Source organism: Drosophila albomicans, chromosome X, assembly GCF_009650485.2.
Source record: "Drosophila albomicans strain 15112-1751.03 chromosome X, ASM965048v2, whole genome shotgun sequence".
NCBI classification, from domain to species: Eukaryota; Metazoa; Arthropoda; class Insecta; order Diptera; family Drosophilidae; genus Drosophila; species Drosophila albomicans.
Genome location: NC_047627.2, coordinates 30,443,844 through 30,463,778, shown reverse-complemented (window position 1 = coordinate 30,463,778; position 19,935 = coordinate 30,443,844). Strand labels below are relative to the sequence as shown.

Genomic DNA, 19,935 nt, shown 5'->3' with positions numbered 1-19,935 from the left:
CAAACAACCATAACAACAACAACAACCATAACAACAACGAGAGCGAGAACAACTTAAGCAACGCGGCAGCAGCAGCTAATAACGGCTAGAACACAGAAAATATAAAACGGCTTTTGAGCCAACGTATTGCGTATTTGGCGTTGCGCGTTGAACAATGGTTGCGGCTGCTGCCGACGTGCCAATTACAACACCAACAACAACAGCAACAAGAACAACAACAATAGGCAGCAACGACGACGCAACAGCAGCGACGTCGACGCCAGCAGAGACGTCGCCAACAACGACGACGACGACGACGACGAGCAGCAGCAACGTTGAAATTGCCGCATTAACGGCAGCAAGTGCCAGCGGTTCACAAGCAGCGACCTCTAATCTAAATAATAATAATAACAACAACCACGACGACGACGACGACAACAGCAGCAATCATATTGATAACAGCAGCAGCAGCAACAGCAATAACAACAACAACAACATGTCCGATGCAAGCGATGCCGCCAAAACGACAACAACAACAACAACAGCAGCAGCAGCAACAGTTGCAGCCACAGCAGGAGCAACAGCAACTTCAAAAAGCGCCGTTAGCCAACGCAATGTGGACATTAAAATCGAGAAGACAAGCAACATGGAAGCGGCCACACAGCAGTTGACCAAAAAGGTGCTCAAACTCGATCTTGGCGGCAAAAACTTGGATGAATACTCGCTCAAGTCGCCAAAGTCACCAATTGCAGGTAATTAACAGTGCTCTGTTAAAATGTTAACATTCTGTATGTTAACAGTGAAGTTTTAGTTTGAAAGAACGCTTTAGAAAAGTTCAAAGTTTAAGAAGTGAACAGTGAAATTTTAAAAGTTGAAAGTTGGTTAAGTGAAAAATTAGGATTCGCGATCGATTTGTAGAAAATTTCAATTTATGAATTCTTTTTTTTATTGTGATGTTAAAGCGTTTCTTAACCAGTACTTTAGATCTAATGTTTATAGTCCTCTTAACTTGAAAGAACGGTTTACAAATGTTTAAAGTTTTAGAAGTGAACAGTGAAATTTTATTTTAAAACGACAATTTTGAAAAGTTGAAAGTTGGTTAAGTGAAAATTTGGATTCGCGATCGATTTGTAGAAAATTTCAATTTATGAACTCTTTTTTTTTATTGTGATGTTAAAGAGTTTCTTAACCAGTACTTTAGATCTACTTAGTTAAGATTATATTATAGTCCGAAAAATTTAAAAAAAAATTTTGTTAAATTTTTATTGCTAAACGTTTGAATTCAACATTATAAATATCACCATGGAATGTTAATGAAAATTAACTCAATTTAAAATACAATTTTTATAGTCTTCAATTTTTGAGCAGACAATTGGAAAATATTTCAAAGAAGCATCATAAAATGACGCAGCATCGTGAATTTGTGGATATAAGAGCATATTAAATTGGTTTAAATTTAGAATTTCCGTTGTTTTGGCTGTTTTAATTACGAAAAACTATCAGCTGCAACAATTACCGGAAATTCCACAAAATGTTCAGCAATTGTGGAGCACACGCAGCCTTTAAAATGATTCATTCAAAGATGTTCTATTAAATACAAATGCCTTAGTTTTATTTAAATTACTCATTTTGATTCAATCACTAAGAGCAAAGGCAATTTGAAAGTTTTTATTTAGTAGAACATCTTTCAACAGCAGAGCAAAACTAAGCAAAAGTTTGATTAATCAGAAAATGTGTTAAAAAGTGTGAATGTAGAATTGTAATGAAAATAATAATATATAACAAGATATTGTAAGAGTTTCTAAACAGATAATTTCGACATGGCATTGATTATATTATTTGGTATCAGGCTATTTTCTTTTTTATCATGTGAGCTCCGTTGTTTACCTTAATAATAAACAGTGTTGATCTTGTTGGGGTCTCAAGTGTCACAAACAAAGCATTGAATTGCCATTTGCTATAAATAACGATCGAACAACCCGGCCACATGACAATTTTCCAGAAGTAAGTAATAAAGGTTTGTTTAGAGGGTTGGGTTTCTTTTTGAGGGAAGATCGGAGCGATCTTTGTTCTCTTTTTTTTTTTTTTTTGTGTGTGCTTGTGATCGTCTTATCGCAAACGTTTATTTATTTAATTACATTTGTTTTTTGTTGTGTTTTGCATGATTATGAAAAACGTTAATTAATTGTGGTTTTATTCGCAGCACGCTTGCCGCATCAAACATCATTGACGTCATCGGTGGACGTTGAGGATCGGAAAACATTACGAGAGGCCTTATATCAGGGTATATTCCATCGACATCGCCGCACCATCTTCGCTGTGGGCAGCTTTCTGCGTATGCTACGGAGTCGCAACTCTCAATACAATACCATACGCAGCTCATCGGAGGGTGAGGATATCGATGAGGTTAGATAAAAATATATCTATACGCATATTTAGTACATTACTTTGTATGCCAGCGTCTTAACTAGAGTTTTTTTTTGTATGTAGTTCAAATTAGTAGTTCCAAGTTCAGTCAGTCAGCAAAACAATAACAACAACGACAATCTGGGGATTCTATAAAACCACAAAATATAATAATAATAATAATACAGATCGATTGGGGACAGACTGATAAAAATGAAATGAAATATTTTGATGATCTACTCTTATTGAATGCTGCTGGCCGTTGTGTACGTTGTGCTTGTTGTGCTTGAGTTTTTTCATTTTTTTTCGATTGTTCACTTCTGTTAAGCATTCGATAGTATATACGATAGTTTCTACGATAGTACGTACTTGGTGTGTATTATTATGATTGTGTCATCAGCAACAACAGCAAAAAATAATCGTGCTTCATCTTGAGAATACATAAAATAGCCCAAAAATAAAAAATACAAAGCAACCATGAGACTAGCCACAATGTTGTGTTTAGCATTTAGTGACAAGAATGATACCAAATACAACCAAAAAGAAAAAAAACTAACTAACATAGTACATAATGTAGTCTGTGCCCCAAATTTGTGTATAAAAAAAATACCTGCTGGCCATTTAAATCGTAAATTGTATCACCATTGCCTACGAAACTTATGCATTCCAAGACAAGCTTTCCTTGAACCAACTTTCTTCTTCCCTGCCTTTCCCCTTTTTCCCCTCTCTCTCTCTCAAGCAAGCTTAACGAATCTGAAAGACGCCTTATCTATAAAGTAAAAAAAAACCAAACCAAAAAAAAAAATACAAAACTGAAAATGAAAACAAATAACAAAAAATATAGAATTTAAAGCCTTTTTCTTATATATACAAAATACGAAAAACAAACAAAAAAAATATTTATATGAATTTAAGCTAATTGTGAACCATTAATATCTATTGTACTATATGTATGTAATACTGTCATAACTGTAACTGAAAAAAAAACAAACAAACTGTAAATGTGTAAACGCGCTAAACTTGTTCGTTTATTATGCCCAAGAAACACATCCATCAGTCTGATAGATAGAAAGCCTTGCAGGTAGTTTAATCGTTGACTCTCTGTATAACAGTTATAGCACTTTTTTTTTTATTTGTATAACACCTCTTTCTAGTTTATAAGCTGGTACTTATCTGCTAGCAATCTTTTACCATATCGTATAGGCACCTACTGTACTTTCATTTCCAAACATATCTTGTGCAAAATTGGTTGAAAATATCTATCCAACTTATTATCTCACCTATGCGAACTCAGCTGTCTGTGAAGTTATCATCGTTAAATTTCGCACAGTTTTTAATTATGCAAATACAAAAAGATTTACCACAATAAAAAAAAGTGATTGCAAAGAATTACTGCAAAATGACATCATTTTTATTTATAATAATAATATTACAAGTTTCCTCTTATGCCTTAGAAAGTTTTGAGCAAATCTTTTGATTCAAAATTTTGGACCACAATATCATTCAATTAAGATCTGTTAGCACTATCTGCAAGGATATAACAATAACTACGGCATGCCGTTGATAGCATATTCTGTTTATTTTTTAGTTTGTTTAATGTTTTTTCAAAATGATATTTGCTATTTGTCGGTTTTCATTGCAACGGGAACAAAAACTTATAAAGCCGCACACGAAGAAAATGTTTTTTGCGCATCCTAAATGTAATAACTATATAATTATATATATATATATAAAGATCTAGATATATGTATACCAAATGCCTAGTTCTAGTTAAAACATGACTATTGTATACCCTATTGATGCGCCATACACACACAAACACACATGATATATGTATATGATATGATATGTACGTGTATTTTAGAGCATTTTTGTTTAGAGCTAGATAACGTAATGTTTAAAGAATTTTGTACAGCGATTGCATCGATTTATATATCGAAATATATCGCTTAAAGAGTATAACAAATTTCATGACAAACAAAACAAACAAAAATTAGCATTGTTGGCATTGTTTTTGATAGTTAATTTCAAATGCTACATAGTATATACTTCATTATTACTACATACATATTGATTATTGACTATTATTATTATATATAAAAAAAATATATTTTTTTTGTTTTTTTTTTTTTAATAAAAACCAAGTGAAAATCCAGTTAATTTACAAAGAGAACCGAAATAAATATAAAAAAAAAAAACAAAATTCGTACACTTTTTTTTTTGCAGTTTCTCAAGATGCGTAAATTACTCAAGTTTCCACATCTATTCGATCGCTGAGATGCAAATCGCTACGCGACATTTACTACTACTATATATTTTCTTATATATTATATATATATGTGTTACAACTGAAATATAATAAACATTGCGAGATTAGGTGGAAAATAAACGCGGTTGCTGCCACCAACTGGCATTTGGCATCGTGAACGCCGGCATCATGGGCATCGCTGGAAACGCTGGAATCGGTGGAAACATTGGCATCGCTGGACTTGCTCCAAGCATGCCAGTGTTGTAGCCCAGCTGCGAAAGCGCAATTTGGTACTGAAAAGATTCAAGTAAAGGAATGGGAATGGTTGAAGTACTGAAAAGTCTATGGAATGGGTAACTAGCGAATTCAGCACTCCAGTGAAGAGATAAAGGAAAAGGTTGAGGTACTGAAATGTTTATGGAATGTTTATGGTAACTAGCGAAGTCACTACTCTACTGAAAATATTAAGGAAAGGTACTGAAAAGTCTATAAAATGGATAACTAACGAATTCAGCATACTTGTGAAAAGATTAAGGAAAGTTCGGAAAGGTATTGAAAAGTCTATGGAATGGGTAACTAGCGAATTCACTACTCTAGTGAAAATATTAAGGAAAGGTACTGAAAAGTCTATAAAATGAATAACTAACGAATTCAACGTATTTGTGAAAAGATTAAGGAAAGTTCGAAAGGTTCAGGTGCTGAAAAGTCTATGGAATAGGTAAATACTGAATTCAGCACTCTAGTGAAGAGATAAAGGAAATGGTCGTAAAGGTTGAGGTACTGAAAAGTTTATGGTAACTAGCGAATTCACTACTCTAGTGAAAATATTAAGGAAAGGTCTATAAAATGGATAACTAATGAATTCAGCATACTGGTGAAAAGATTAAGTAAAAGTTCGGAAAGGTATTGAAAAGTCTATGGAATGGGTAACTAGCGAATTCAATACTCTATTGAAAATATTAAGGAAAGGTACTGAAAAGTCTATGGAATGGGTAACTAACGAATTCAGCATACTTGTGAAAAGATTAAGGAAAGTTCGAAAGGTTCAGGTGCTGAAAAGTCTATGGAATAAGTAACTACTAAATTCAGCACTCTAGTGAAAAGATTAAGTAAAAGTTCGGAAAGGTATTGAAAAGTCTATGGAATGGGTAACTAGCGAATTCACTAATCAAGTGAACATATTAAGGAAAGGTACTGAAAAGTCTATAAAATGGATAACTAACGAATTCAGCATACTTGTGAAAAGATTAAGGAAAGTTCGAAAGGTTCAGGTGCTGAAAAGTCTATGGAATAAGTATCTACTGAATTCAGCACTCTAGTGAAAAGATTAAGTAAAAGTTCGGAAAGGTATTGAAAAGTCTATACAGTGGATAACTAACGAATTCAGCATACTGGTGAAAAGATTAAGGAAAGTTCGAAAGGTTCAGGTGCTGAAAAGTCTATGGAATAGGTAACTACTGAATTCAACATACTAGAGAAAAGATTAAGTAAAAGATCGATAAGGTTCAGGTATTGAAAAGTCGAAAAAAAGGCGACTATTGAATTCAGCACTCTAGTGCTGAATTCGGTATGGTTTAGGTGCTCCGAAGTCTATGGAATGGGAAATGGTGAATTCAGCACACTAGCGGAAAGTAAGCTCTAAAGGCAGGCAGAAAAATTATTACAAATAGTTTAGTAAAAGAAGGATCGATAAGCGAAGTTTTTTCAGCAACTTCGGAAATCTCGAATGAAAATTTCAGCAGGAAATTCAGCTATGCAACATAGTAAGACGTTCACTACACACCTGCTTGGGATCTGCGGCCACCACGTAGCTGCCGTCTTTGACCGCCTTCTGAATGGAGCTGCGAATCGCTGCCGCCTCCTTGAGATTCTGTGGCGTCACTCGCACTAGGGCCGCCTGACCCGTGGCCAACTGGGAGGGATGCAACAGCCAAGTGGGCTGCACCACCTGACGACGCTGCAACATGGGGCGAGCGGGCAACGGGTTGCAACTACCGAAGTAGACGAAGAAGAAAATTGTGATGATGATAATGCGACTGCAATGCATTGTGAACTGACTGAAGAAGTCAGTTAGAATGCGAGAATGTTGACACGAGATCGATGCTTGGTCAGCGAAAGTGTGATGGTGAAGCACGTTACTCGACTCGCTGGTTCAATGTCAGGTTAATTTTTGGAATTGGAAGACGACATTGCCCGGGTCCAAGGCAAAGCAAATTCTATTCAACACTTGAATGAAGTTAAACAATTTACGTTTTATACAAAATCAAATGTAGCTGCTTTTGATTACATTTGCTCGAATTCAATTTCAGTATGCAAAAAAAAGGTAGAAAATAGAAAACTTATTTAACTACTTTACATTTCTTTCTATGTATAATCTCAGTGGTATAGCTTTTACATTATATTATATTTCAATTGTTAAGCTATATTCGTTTTCTTATACTGCATAAAAGTTTGTTATTTGTATCTTATTTTGGTAAGAATTTCTTGAAATATGTATATAAGAATAGTTTGTAAACAAAGTTGTTCCGAAATTCATAAGAAAAGAAACAAAAAACTTGTATATTTTAATCTTTTTTTTATGTACGCCTCGATATAGAGGCCATTATATTTCATTCATGAATTTATTGTAGCATTAACAAGTAAGTTGCATTACTTTTGACATTCAAATTAAGATTTAATTTCAGAAGAAATTACATAAATAAATCGTATTTCGAATTTCACAGTAATTTGCAAAGCAAATTCATTGAAAGGAGTTTACACAAATTTTTGCAGTATGTTTACAAATTGTATGATTATTTTTTACAACAGCTCTGCATAAATTAAAAATGATTTAGGGAAAGAAGCACACAACAGTTTTTTACAAAATGCTTAAGCTTATGTTTAAGTTCAAAAAAAGAAAAGGAAAGATACAAAATTCAATTCGTTGTTGGCAGTTTGGCGCACAAAAGCAATTGTGTTGCGCTGCAATTACGGCTATATAAAGTACTTCTTGTGTGTGTGTGTTGTATTATACATTTTGAACTTAAAGTTAACAAACTACATAGTATTATTATAATTATTCTGATAAATGTTGGTCAAGCGTTGGAAGCGAGAGTGAGAGCTCGCTCGTTCTCTCTCTCTCTCTTTCATTGCTGTGCATCGTTTGTGTTGGTTTGCGGCTGCTGCTGCTGCTCATCCAATGGCTCCTCTTTGATATGCACATCATCATCCTCTTGATCCTCCTTGCTGTTCTCATGCAACAGCACATATTCACGGGAACTGAAACCGAACTTGATCACATCCTTCTCCATCAGTTCGTAATATTTGCGCCCGTCGATCTTCTTGTTATTCAAAAACGTTCCATTCGCCGACTCCAAATCGATGAGATACAAACGCACACGTTTCCCCTGGCTGCCATCGTCACGTTCGAACGGCACCAGACGATATTGAAGCGCTGCATGCTGCTTGGAACAACTCGGATGATCCACAGCAAGATCGACAACTTTGCGATCGCGTCCAACCAAAAAGCAACTCTGTCGATGTATGTGGAGCGTGGGCAACGCGGTTTCACCTTTGAACGGATACAAGCGCCAGCGTCGCTTTGGTTTGCGTGCCTCGGGTGGCTCCGAATACTTCACCACAATCCCATTCACTTTATTGGTGTCCTCGGTGAGGGCGCCGCTCAGTCCAAAGTTGGGTTTCTCTTTGTCTACGGCAGGCTCGTCGTTGTTCTCATCATCATTGGACTTTTTGTTGTCCTTGTCGTTGCTTGGTTTGCCCCACTCAAAGTGTTCCTCATCGCGATTGTTGCGCTGCTGTTGCTGTTGCTGGCGACGTCCTCCACCTCCACCACCTCCTCCTCTTCCACCGCCACCTCTGTAGGAGCGATCTCGCGGACTGCGACTACGGCTGCGACTGCGTCTGTGTTCAGCATAAATCAAGTTTGGTTTAGAATGTTTTTTTTTAGGTAGATAGAACTTACCGTCTTGCTTCGGGCGAGCGACGCGGACGATCACGACGCTCCTGACTGCGCAGCCGCTGCTGCTGGCGACGTTCTCGGCTGCGTTCCCTTTCACGATCTCGGTCGCGTCCTCGCCGCATTTGATCACGATCTCGGTCTCTATCCCGATCACGTTCCCGCTCGCGTTCCCTGTCTCTGTCACGCTCCCGCTCTCTATCCCTTTGCCGCTCTCGTTCCCTGTCCCTGTCCCGGTCGCGCTCTCGCTCTCGCTCTCGCTCCCTTTCCTTGTCCACATCTCGGTCCCTTTCACGACTGCGACTTCGTTTGCGCATCTGTTTGGTATTTTTACTGGCGCCGCCGCCGCCACGTTCGGGACTGTCCCATTTGGAGCGCTGCTCTTGCACCTTGTTTTCTACGGGCGACTTCTGTTGTGTTTTGGGTGATTCGTCTTTGCTTGTTTTCGGTCTCTTGCTGGCCGAGACTTTGTTTTTGTTGCTGCTGCTGCCGCCGGCGCCACTTTTACTGCTATTGCTACTATTGCTGGAGCTGCTGTTGCTGCTACTGCTGCTGCTGCTGCTGTTGTTGCTGCTGCTGGAAGCGGAGCTGGATGTGGAGCTGTCGCGTGCTGTTGCTTTGCGTTGGCGCGTTTCACTTCGTTGCCGACTTTCGGTATGCTGCTGCTTCTTCTTCTTGTTCGCCAGCTTGGCTGATTTTACTTTGCGCACATCATCATCACTGGCTTTGCTCGGTGACGGTGTGCGCTCCTTACTGCGCGCTTTTGTTAATTTCACCATTGTTTTTGCGCACAATTTGCGCACGAGATTTGTTGCAAATTAACAAATTAACAAAATTCAATTCACACAACACCAAATGCCTTTGAAATTATGCTAGTGATGGTAGCGGGACCGGCTTTGCTCTAAACAGCTGTTCGAAAAACGATATATTTTCGGTGAGTGAGCTGCCAACCTGCCGGCAATCGATAAGCCGATAGTCATGCGATATTTGCCCGAGCTTTCGTATGCAACGGTCACACTTGCGCGCACATGTTGGTGCGGTAACATTCACAACGTGCCGGCTGATTTACTTTTCGTTAGTATTTTCAATGTGAAAAATATGATGGAAGCAAAGCGAAACGAAAATGTATAAGAGCATAAACTGGACATTGAGGCAGGCGACCGGTCAATGCAGCTGGAAACGTTTGGCCGCCTATCGTGCGCTCTGCTCAACGTTAATGAGGTCATCATCAGCCGATGCAGCGACCTTGTCACCAGACGCAGTGCAGCGTCAACTCTCAGAGCTGCCCGTGGAGCGTATACGCAACTTTAGCATCATTGCGCATGTGGATCACGGCAAAAGTACGCTGGCGGATCGTCTGCTCGAGCTAACGGGCGCCATAGCGCGCAATGCTGGGCAAAATCAGGTGCTCGACAATCTGCAGGTGGAACGGGAGCGCGGTATCACGGTGAAGGCGCAAACCGCTTCCATATTCTATAAGCATCGTAATGCGACCTATTTGCTGAATCTAATTGATACACCCGGTCATGTGGACTTCTCGAATGAGGTGCGTTAAGTTCTTTCCGTCGATGATCGCCTCAAATGAAGTTCAGTTTTCTTTTAGGTCTCTCGATCGCTGGCTGCCTGTGATGGGGTCATACTGCTGGTGGATGCCTGTCATGGCGTTCAGGCCCAAACGGTGGCCAACTATCATCTGGCCAAGCAGCGACAGCTGGCCATTGTGCCAGTGCTCAATAAGATCGACATTAAGCATGCCAATCCCGATCAGGTGACCAAGGATATGCAACTGTTGTTCGGCATTGAGACCGCCTCCGTGTTGCGTGTCTCGGCCAAGCTGGGCACGGGCGTCGAGCAGGTGCTGCAGCGTGTCATTGAAACGATTCCACATCCGCGAGTGCAACGTGATTGCGACTTTCGTGCGCTCATCTTTGACAGCTGGTTTGACAAATATCGCGGAGCTCTCAATCTGATCTATGTGCTGAATGGACAACTGCAGCCGGGTCAGGATATACAATCGCTGGCCACCAAGAAGATGTACAATGTCAAGACGTTATCCCTGCTGCGTCCTGCCGAGTGTCCATTGGAAACATTGTCCGCTGGCCAGGTGGGTTTGTTGGCCTGCAACATGCGGAACAGCAAGGAGAGCATCATTGGCGACACGTTGCATCTGAAGCATCAGGCTGCCACCGCCGCCGGCAGCTATAAGCCACAACAGCCAATCGTCTTTGCCGGCATCTTTCCGGTGGATCAATCGCGTCACGTTGCCTTGCGCAGTGCTATCGACAAGACGGTGCTCAACGATTCCGCGGTCACAGTGAGCGTGGATTCGAGTCCGGCTCTGGGACAAGGCTGGCGTTTGGGTTTCCTTGGGCTGCTGCATCTCGAGGTGTTTTGCCAACGTCTGCAGCAGGAACACGATGTGGAACCCATCATCACAGCACCCTCGGTCACCTATCGCATTGTTCTCAGCAATCCCCGACTGATTAAACAGCATGGACGCAATACGCTGGACATCTCGAATGCAGCGCTGCTCCCGGAACCGAACAGCATTGAGCAGTACCATGAGCCGCTGGTGCTGGGCACGATCATCACGCCCAGCGATTATGTGGGTCCGATCATTGGACTCTGTGTGGAACGGAGAGGAGTGCAACAGAGCTGTGTGAATATCGATGAGCAACGCATGCTGATGCAGTATGTGCTGCCCTTGAGTGAGATTATCTTGGACTTTCACGATCGCCTCAAATCGCTGAGTTCGGGCTATGCAAGTTTTAGCTACGAAGATCATGGATATCATTTGACGCATTTGGTGCGTTTGGATATTCATTTGAATGGACGAAATTGCGAGGAATTGTGTCGCATTGTGCACGTGAGCAAGGCGTTGGGCGTGGCACGACAAATGGTGAACAAACTGAAGGAGCTGATACCCAGACAAATGGTGCAGATTGCGATTCAAGCTTGTGTGGGCAGCAAAGTGTTGGCGCGTGAAACGATAAAAGCCTATCGCAAGGATGTCACCGCTAAGCTGGTAAGCGGCGTTGCCAGACCACAGCAAACAGGTGTTTTGCTCTCGATAACACACTCTCTCTCTTTCTGTCTGTCTCTTTTTCGATATACGATAAATATAGTATGGCGGTGATGTGACGCGTCGTATGAAGCTGCTGAAGCAACAGGCGGAGGGCAAGAAGAAGATGCGCTCGATTGCCAACATTCGTGTGCCTCACGATACATTCATTGATGTGCTGAAACGCTAGGTGAGTGAGTGTTCAGAGCAATAGAAGATAGGATCGTGCTGTACTGTATAACAACAGCATCCCTCCTCCGTCAGCGTTATCAGAGCAGCAACAGCAACAACAACAACAACAGTTTTGTGCGCTTATCGAGCCTTAGTCGATAACACGGTTCTACCGCGTCTCCGCCTCTTCCGCTTGCCCGTTGAAATGTTGTCGCCTTATCATTCGCATTCGAGTATGCTCTTTGTTTTGCTTGAAATAGATTTAAAAAGCAAAACACACATGCATACATATATTTCATTTGTTTGCCTGCAAATGTATGTACATACATACATATTTGTATATGCTGCTTTATCGGTTATAATGCGCGGAAGTCAGCTGCCTTCATTTAAATACCCATGTGTATGTGTGTGTGTGTACAGTGCATCATGTATGTATTGGTGTGACGCATAGCTTTTTCTTTATGATTTATGCATTTTTAAATTCATAATCTGCCCCCTTTTTAACTCTTATCAACTGCATTTTTCTGTCTAATCACATTTTTATTTAGTTTCAAATGAATAAAAGTATATTTATATTCAATCAGTTAATTGATTAATTAATTAGCGTCCAAACTTTTTATACTTACTGTGCACACAGTTCATTAACATTCGCTTTTTTTTTGCAAGCCTGTTATTGCTGTTTTGCTCCCTTCAAAAATGATTGCATTGTCATTTTCTTAAATTAAAGTCTTTTTAACAACAACAACAACAATAACGAAAAAATCGAATTTCCCTGACCCTGAAAACTAGCACGCACAAACACACACACAAAATTACACATATATAAATGCATAACGGTATATCCTCTCGTTGCCTTTGCGCTCCCCAAACAACAAAACACACACACACACATATATGTATGTATGTGAGATAGCAAGTTTGAATGCTTGTGTTGTGCTCCCGGCAAGTTTTGTTTTTGTGAGAGCGAGAGAGAGAGAGCGCAAAACGAGTGTCAAAAGAGAGCGCATCGAACGTCAAAGACAGAACAATTGAACTCAACTGATGTCGATGCGATGATGATGATGATGGTCGGTGGGTGTTGGGGACGTTCTGTGTGTGTGTGTGTGGCGTGTGTTTGCATGTATGTGTGACCTTGAAAAACAATAATACTCGTTGCTTTGCTTTTGTGTAGGCAGCTCGCGCTGGGCAATGCAAATGCAAACAAACAACACACAAAAAATACAAACTGTTGAAATGATTATGCAATAGACGAAGCTTCCACTTTCAATTTGCCAAAATGTCAGAGGGGAAAGACTAAAAGGTAAACAACACAAAACAATTCACCAGTCAAAAACCTCACACACACACACATAAACAAATTGTACATACATACATATGTACAGAAGTAAACGCAAAGACAACGATCGGGAAACTTTTATTTGGAAAAACATTTTGCATATGAAAAATCAGCTGCACTCGATTTTCGCAACAAAACAACAAAAGAGGCAAACAGCTGAGTTTGAGCCCCACACGCAAGTGCAAGAGCACAACATCATAATAATAACAAAAACAAAAACTTGAGAGAGTGAGAGCAAGTGTCGTGAGCACAAAAACACAAACACACAAGCAAAGGCAAAACAGAAACAGCTACAGCAAACGTATGTAAGGTGCAAAAGCAAAAACAACAGCAACAGCGAGAGGAGAATACAGTTTTCGTTGTTTTGCCGCTGCTGCTGCTGCGCTCAATTGAACGAAACAGAACGACGACAACAACGACGACGACGACGACGTCGCTGTCGCTGTCGTTGTCGACCGCACAATACAAAAACAGTCAGTTTTCATTCTCATTTGACATCATCAACATTGAAATTGAATTAAAACAAGAGCAAAAAGAAGCAAGCAGCAGTGTTCTCGAGTTCGATTACGATTCTCCTACCGATTACGAATTCTTTGGTGAAATTCAAAGTAAATTATTTAATTGACTCCCAATTTGCAACTGTATTTCATTAATACGCCATTACGCAGCGAAAGTTTTCATTTAACAATCTGACCAAATAATAATTGCAAGCGACATTTGCATTTTGTTTTATTTTTTTTCGTTCACTTTATACTTTTTTTTTGTTTTTCTTTGGCCGTTTAATTTGCAAAAATAATCAGCGCGAACAAAATAACAAACGTCATCAGCTGTTCTGTGCTGTGGGTGTATGAGTGTGTGTGTGTGTGCGTGTGCCTACGTTGCCTCTATTATAAGTACGCATGTGTGTGTGAGTGTGCGTTGCGCTGCTTTCATGCTTTGTTTTCATATAAAGCTTAAAAAAGCTGTGAAAATACATATATCACATTAAATGTTATAGAACGTCTAATAAATTGTTGCACTCTCAGATAGACAACACCTCCCATTTCTCCGTTCACTCCCCTCCCGCACACACAACATCAACGTCTCTCCCCACCCCAATTAATTTGTCGCGTAGCAAAAAAAAACGAAACGAAAAAAAAGCGACACATAACCTAGAAGAGAATTTAGAACGAGAACTTGTTGTGTGTGTTTGAAGGTTGCGACGGCGGCGCCACTGTGCAGCCCCCAACCCCTCCCATCTCATCGTCCTCTGCACTCCACTTGTCTCTCATCGTTGCTTTTGGCCTTGACCGTGTGCTGCGACAGCAACAACAACTGAAAAGCGACGGTGTAACAGCTGACAGCTGCGCGCTCTTCTGGCAGCGACAGAGATGGCGACAGCGACTGCACTTTTTGACAGTGCAATTGCGTCAAGTGGCAACGCCGATGGGTGGAGATGGTGCCCAAGACAAGTGTACAGTGTACATGAACACACACACACACACATGCAAGTACTGGTGTGTGATTAAACAACTTTTAAGCGCAGTACGTCGTCGTCGTCGTAGTCTCCCGCATACTAATACAAGCGCACACACAATCAAGTTCAAAGTAATCGCACACGTAAAACGGGCAACGGCATCTCCCGCACACACACATACAAAAGAACTGCGCGCATTCGCACTCTCGCTCTCCCACACACAGACATGGCGCACACACACACGCATGCACATACATACGTGTAAACGACATCTCTGTACACGTAGCAGGCGCAGTGGCAGCGCAGTTAGCAGCAGCAGTGAATGCTCGCAGTAGCTTTTATTTTTGTTGTTATACGAATTTCAACGGTTGCAGACAACAAAAAAAGAAAGAAGAGAAAAGTCAGCAAATTGCAATATTGTGCAATAGTCGTAGAATTAAAGTGTGAGCGCTAAACAAAATGTTGCTAATTGATTAACATGTGTTAAACTTTAACTTTAACAAAGTTTACAGTAAACTGCACAAGCAATAATATATGTAAATAATAATAAGTAAATAAATTGGCTAGCTGGCATTCAGTGTTGACAACACATAGAGATAGTGTTGCAAAATATCGCGCATTTGCAATTGGAAACGTTTCGTTTTTGTTTTCGCGCTGCGTCGCAGTTGCCGTTTTGCTGTTTTCCCCCGTTTCTCAATTCTCATCGTTCGAGTGATTTACGACAGTGCGTTTCCACTAAATATTATGTAGTGTGTGTTTGCTTCTAATTGATACATAATTGATTTATGCAATTGCAAATAAAATTACATACATACATATGTATGTATGTATGTGTCCGCTGACGTTTCAATTGTTTGTGCACGTAACACATACGTATGTATGTATACACATACATATATTTCATATGCTGTGTTCATACATGCAAATATACATGCATACATGGATATTTGTGCTTAGCAAGAGAGTGAGAGTTTTGTTTGCAATCAACAAAATCAAAACTTGGGTTTTTTTTTTGTTATTTTGATAAACATTTTTCAATCGTAATACACAATAATGCGAAAGTGTGCAAATTGTGTTTTATTTTTGTTTTGCGACTAACGGGCCAATGGCAAACACACGTACACATACGCATGCATATTCGCTTCAAACGTCACACAGCTGATACGTGTTGTTGTTAGTGGTTGGCGCATACGCACATTCCACCACACACACACACATACGTAAACGAATGCGAATATCATCTGTGCACTCTATCTATCTCACTCTAACGCTCGCATATTGCCGTTTGCCACCCACTCTCGCTGCTTTATTTTGTAAACAACTCAGAGCAACGGTGTTGCCAGACATTCGCAATTTCCCAATTGGATTGGAATGGCAGCACTGTTGGTATTTGTGAAATTCATTGCTATTGTTTTATTGCTCACTTTTTTTTTGTTGTTACTCTTATTGCAGTCGCCAACGAAATCAACAAGAATCAATGCAACCACCAAACAGGACATAGAAGAGAGTGACAGTGTGTGAGAGTGAGACAGAGAGATCAAGATGATCAACAGCTACAGTGCTGTAAGTGCGGCTGCTGCTGCTGCTGGTGGCACACCAGTAACTCTGCATTTCAACTATAACAACAACAGCAGCAACAACAACAACAACAACAGTGGCCTTAAAATGCTGCCAGCATCAACAACAACAACAGCAATCGAGCACAAAAGCCACAACAATAATCATATTATCAACAGTGCTGTCCCAACAACAACAACAACAACTGCGAAACTGTTCAAAATCACACAAAATGAAGTTGTTGAGGGCAAGCATTTCCTACAACAGCAACAGCAAAAGGTTGGCAAGGGGGGAGCTGTAGTCAATTGGGTGGTGCCAGGGTTGCCATCATCATCGTTAACAACGACTTGTATAAATACCTCAAAGAGCACCAAAGAGCCGCAGCACTTTATCCAACTCAACGTCCAGTCAACCAACAACAAAAACAACCACAACAACAACAACAAAGAGCAACAGGTGCAATCAGGAACAGGAACAACAACAACAGCATTAACCAAAGGTGCCTTTATTGAAGTGATGATGACAACAAAAACAACAGCGCCACAACGCACTGAGGACCAAGAAAATGCCTTTCGCCGCATCGAGGATGTGCACAATTATGCCAAGCTCCAGCATCATCATCATCCACATCCACGTTCACATCATCACCAACACCACAATCAACATCATCGTAATAATCATCGTCATCACGACATCAGCAGCGATGAGTTGGGCGAAGAAGATTATGATGATGACGACGACGACGACGACGATGATGATGATGATGATGAAGAGGAGGAGGAGGATGATGAGAGGGAACTTCACCTGAATGCTGCCATAGCAAAGATGAAGAAGAAGCGTCAACCAGTCAACAACAACAACGTCGACGAAGAGGATGAAGAAGATCAAGTGGAGGTCGATGTAGTCACTGTTACACCAACAACAATAACAACAGCAATGCCACAACAACAACACCCAATAGAACAGGAGCAGGAGCAGCTCATCATGCGCCCCGAGCATCATGCTCGTCGCCCCATGAACGCATTTCTCATATTCTGCAAGCGTCATCGCGCCATCGTTAAGGAACGTTACAAGTCGCTTGAGAATCGGTAAGCTATCGATAAACTATCGAAACAAAACAAAAATATAAATTTGATTTTTCAATGCACAGTGCTATAACCAAGATACTTGGCGACTGGTGGGCGGCACTAGACGAACAGGAGAAGCAGTGCTTCACCGATCTAGCGCAACAGGTGAGAAACATTTATTTTGCATAATTTTGGTGCAGAGCGGTCGCCATTTTGGTTTGCTGCACTTTGCCAAGTATGAAAGTGGCCAGATCGCTTGTTGAAGAACTTGCATGGTGACATCTGGCAACACTGTTGTAATTCAAATTTGAAATTTGCCGCGTCCTTTGTTGCTCTCTCACTCTTATTTAAACTGGCTTCGTTTCTCACAGTTTTGTGTTGTTTTTTTTTTTTTTCAAATGTAAAACTTATAATCAAATTCTTAGACATTAACAACATATAAGTTAACTATCTAGCATTCCCTTCTTTTAAGTTATATTGTTTGGTATAATATTTAACATGTAAATAAATAAATGTGTTGGTTTGTTTTGATTGCAGAACAAGGACGCTTTCTTCAATGCCAATCCCAATTTTAAATGGTACAAACTGCCAGCGCCGCCGTTGCGTACGCTTGCAACACGCCCCAGCAATGCAACAGCAACAACAGCCGCACATCAAAGCGACGAACAGTTGCAACATCAACAGCAACAACAACAACAGCAGCAGCAACTGCATTGGGAGCCCAATGAGGTGGCGCATGTGCTGCGTCGTGATTATTTTAAATTCGCTGACGAGACGCAGATGGGCGAGTTGAGTGTGTTGCTCAATGTGCAGGATAAAGATTATGCGCTGCAGCAGGCGCTGAGCGAAACGTCCCAGTTTCTTAACGTCCACATGCCCACCAGCAACAAAAGCAACAACAACAACAACAATAATGTTAAACGTGGCGCTGACAGTGCGAGCAACTCCAGCGAGGAGGAGGAACGCGGCTCGCCATGTAAAAAACTCAAATCATCGCGTTCGTGCAAAGGCAAAATCTATCAAGAGCTGATCAATTCGGGTCAATTGGCGGCAATAGCGAAGAGCAAGAGCAAGTGCCGCTTAAATAGCGGCAGCAGCAGCAATGGGAGTGGCAGCAACGATGCCAATAGCAGCAACACGCCTCCAATATCCCCAACAACAGCAGCAGCAGCAGCAACAGTTGCCATCGATTGTCAGCAACAACAGCATGATGTGACAACCACAAGCGCAATTCGTGCAGCAGCAGCAGCAGCGAGAGGATTGGGAGCTGGAGCCGGAGTTGGTGTCGAGTTTGATCTGGAAGAGAAGATCAAAGAGTTGCCAGCGCTAAGCTTGGATGTTTATCTGCAGCGCAAGCGCAGCACCAAAAAGAAGAAGAAATTCAGCAGCAACAAAAAGCAACGCAACTCGCACAGCACCAGCTCAGCAACTGGAGCAGCAGCAACTGCCGCCGGAGCAACTCCAACTGCCGGCAAGCAAACGCGTAACAAATCCGAGTCTGAGGTAATGATATCGCCCACTGGCTCATCATCCTCATCCTCAGCTGCCGCGGCTGCTGCTGTTGGCAGTCAGAAGCGCAAGGCGCGCAAGGAGAGCATCACACGTCGCGATGTCAGCGCCATTGAGCAGGAGGTGGCCTCCATTCTGCCGCTGACCATCAATGGTTGCTACTATTTCAATCAGGCCCAATTGCTGCCGCCACGTCCAACAACAGTTGGAGCAGGAAATGCAACTGGAAATGTGAGTGCAACTGCAGCAACAACAGCTGTTGCTGCTGCTGCTGTTAACTTGGCATACGATGTGACATCCACTACCTCAGATCTTCTAATACTGGCCGAAGTGGCCGCCAATCGCACTGAGCTGACAAAGTCGAATTAGCCCAGCCAGCGTTGTTGTCTTGTGTTGTTAGAGAGGCCGCAGAGAGAGAGCAGAAAGAAGAGCTGCGGCTGTACTTATATATATATATATCCGCAGATATATCATATATATATATATATATATATATATATATTGTATACTAGACTAATTGTTATTGTTTGATTTTCTTTGCTGATTAAGATGATGAAGATAATGTTGATGATATATTCGTCGTGCCTGTAAATGGAGACACTGTAATACACTGAGAGTAAATAGACATTCGTTGATCTACAATTTTAGTCAATAATATAATACGAACACACTCACACAAACACACACACACACACGCATATGTATAAACAAAATTTTAGATCAAATTGAAAGATACAAGTTTATGTTTTTCTTTTTTTTTTTTTAACTAATTTGTTATTTGTTTTACATTTTTCTCTCTCGCAATAATTGAATAATGAACTTGTTGCTATTTTTTTTCTCAATTGTTTTTGTTAAGTTTTCTAGATGCAAACAACAAGAAATACAAACAAAAGGAATATGAAATAGAAAAGAATACAAAAGAAATGAAATGCATATGTGCTGCGCTTATTAAATGTTAATTAATATTATTATTATTATTTTTCTAAAACATATATTGTAGTTGTAATTTATTATCTATTATCTATTGTGAAAGTGGAATAGATGCAAAAACAACATATACATAATACATACATATTATATACACCACAACATATTCATATAAAATCGATTAGTGTTTCCTTTGAATTTACCGCCAATCGATAGCGATATCGATTTTCCAGTAACTTTTTTCGGGGGTGGGCAACACGCGT

At 40.6% G+C, this 19,935-nt stretch overlaps 5 protein-coding genes across 5 annotated transcripts; 3 read left to right on the top strand and 2 right to left on the bottom strand.

Moving 5' to 3' along the window:
* Window positions 1-114: 114 nt before the first annotated feature.
* Window positions 115-4,766, top strand: LOC117574991 (putative uncharacterized protein DDB_G0293878). Its single transcript, XM_034259123.2, has 3 exons — window positions 115-731; window positions 2,183-2,385; window positions 4,612-4,766. Exons 1-3 carry the CDS (start codon window positions 155-157, stop codon window positions 4,660-4,662), a joined length of 831 nt encoding a protein of 276 aa, XP_034115014.1. The 5' UTR covers window positions 115-154; the 3' UTR covers window positions 4,663-4,766.
* LOC117575074 (uncharacterized) lies at window positions 4,759-7,025 on the bottom strand. Its single transcript, XM_034259171.2, has 2 exons — window positions 6,417-7,025; window positions 4,759-4,926 (listed from the first exon to the last, which is right to left on the bottom strand). The coding sequence occupies exons 1-2, from the start codon at window positions 6,678-6,680 to the stop codon at window positions 4,759-4,761; spliced, it is 432 nt and encodes a 143-aa protein (XP_034115062.2). The 5' UTR covers window positions 6,681-7,025.
* Window positions 7,026-7,224: 199 nt separating this feature from the next.
* Window positions 7,225-9,478, bottom strand: LOC117574956 (uncharacterized). The gene is made up of 2 exons (XM_034259018.2): window positions 8,595-9,478; window positions 7,225-8,533 (listed from the first exon to the last, which is right to left on the bottom strand). Exons 1-2 carry the CDS (start codon window positions 9,365-9,367, stop codon window positions 7,759-7,761), a joined length of 1,548 nt encoding a protein of 515 aa, XP_034114909.1. The 5' UTR covers window positions 9,368-9,478; the 3' UTR covers window positions 7,225-7,758.
* A 123-nt stretch (window positions 9,479-9,601) lies between these two features.
* On the top strand, window positions 9,602-16,203 carry LOC117574919 (translation factor waclaw, mitochondrial). Its single transcript, XM_034258971.2, has 4 exons — window positions 9,602-10,134; window positions 10,192-11,613; window positions 11,714-11,839; window positions 16,065-16,203. The coding sequence occupies exons 1-3, from the start codon at window positions 9,712-9,714 to the stop codon at window positions 11,837-11,839; spliced, it is 1,971 nt and encodes a 656-aa protein (XP_034114862.1). The 5' UTR covers window positions 9,602-9,711; the 3' UTR covers window positions 16,065-16,203.
* Window positions 16,155-19,114, top strand: LOC117575049 (signal transducer and activator of transcription B). The gene is made up of 4 exons (XM_052008455.1): window positions 16,155-16,839; window positions 17,131-17,257; window positions 17,320-17,401; window positions 17,774-19,114. The coding sequence occupies exons 1-4, from the start codon at window positions 16,155-16,157 to the stop codon at window positions 19,112-19,114; spliced, it is 2,235 nt and encodes a 744-aa protein (XP_051864415.1).
* The last annotated feature ends 821 nt before the right edge of the window (window positions 19,115-19,935 follow it).

Bases quoted from the DNA above. Each gene is read 5' to 3' on its own strand.
- LOC117574991 (XM_034259123.2), top strand. From the start codon at position 155: ATGGTTGCGGCTGCTGCCGACGTGCCAATTACAACACCAACAACAACA. The intron at 732-2,182 runs GTAATTAACAGT...TTTTATTCGCAG, and splicing joins GCCAAAGTCACCAATTGCAG to CACGCTTGCCGCATCAAACA. The intron at 2,386-4,611 runs GTTAGATAAAAA...TTTTTTTTGCAG, and splicing joins AGGGTGAGGATATCGATGAG to TTTCTCAAGATGCGTAAATT.
- LOC117575074 (XM_034259171.2), bottom strand. From the start codon at position 6,680: ATGCATTGCAGTCGCATTATCATCATCACAATTTTCTTCTTCGTCTAC. The intron at 4,927-6,416 runs GTGTGTAGTGAA...GAATCTTTTCAG, and splicing joins TGGCCGCAGATCCCAAGCAG to TACCAAATTGCGCTTTCGCA.
- LOC117574956 (XM_034259018.2), bottom strand. From the start codon at position 9,367: ATGGTGAAATTAACAAAAGCGCGCAGTAAGGAGCGCACACCGTCACCG. The intron at 8,534-8,594 runs GTAAGTTCTATC...TGCTGAACACAG, and splicing joins CGCTCGCCCGAAGCAAGACG to ACGCAGTCGCAGCCGTAGTC.
- LOC117574919 (XM_034258971.2), top strand. From the start codon at position 9,712: ATGTATAAGAGCATAAACTGGACATTGAGGCAGGCGACCGGTCAATGC. The intron at 10,135-10,191 runs GTGCGTTAAGTT...GTTTTCTTTTAG, and splicing joins ATGTGGACTTCTCGAATGAG to GTCTCTCGATCGCTGGCTGC. The intron at 11,614-11,713 runs GTAAGCGGCGTT...CGATAAATATAG, and splicing joins AGGATGTCACCGCTAAGCTG to TATGGCGGTGATGTGACGCG.
- LOC117575049 (XM_052008455.1), top strand. From the start codon at position 16,155: ATGATCAACAGCTACAGTGCTGTAAGTGCGGCTGCTGCTGCTGCTGGT. The intron at 17,258-17,319 runs GTAAGCTATCGA...TTCAATGCACAG, and splicing joins TACAAGTCGCTTGAGAATCG to TGCTATAACCAAGATACTTG. The intron at 17,402-17,773 runs GTGAGAAACATT...TTTTGATTGCAG, and splicing joins TCACCGATCTAGCGCAACAG to AACAAGGACGCTTTCTTCAA.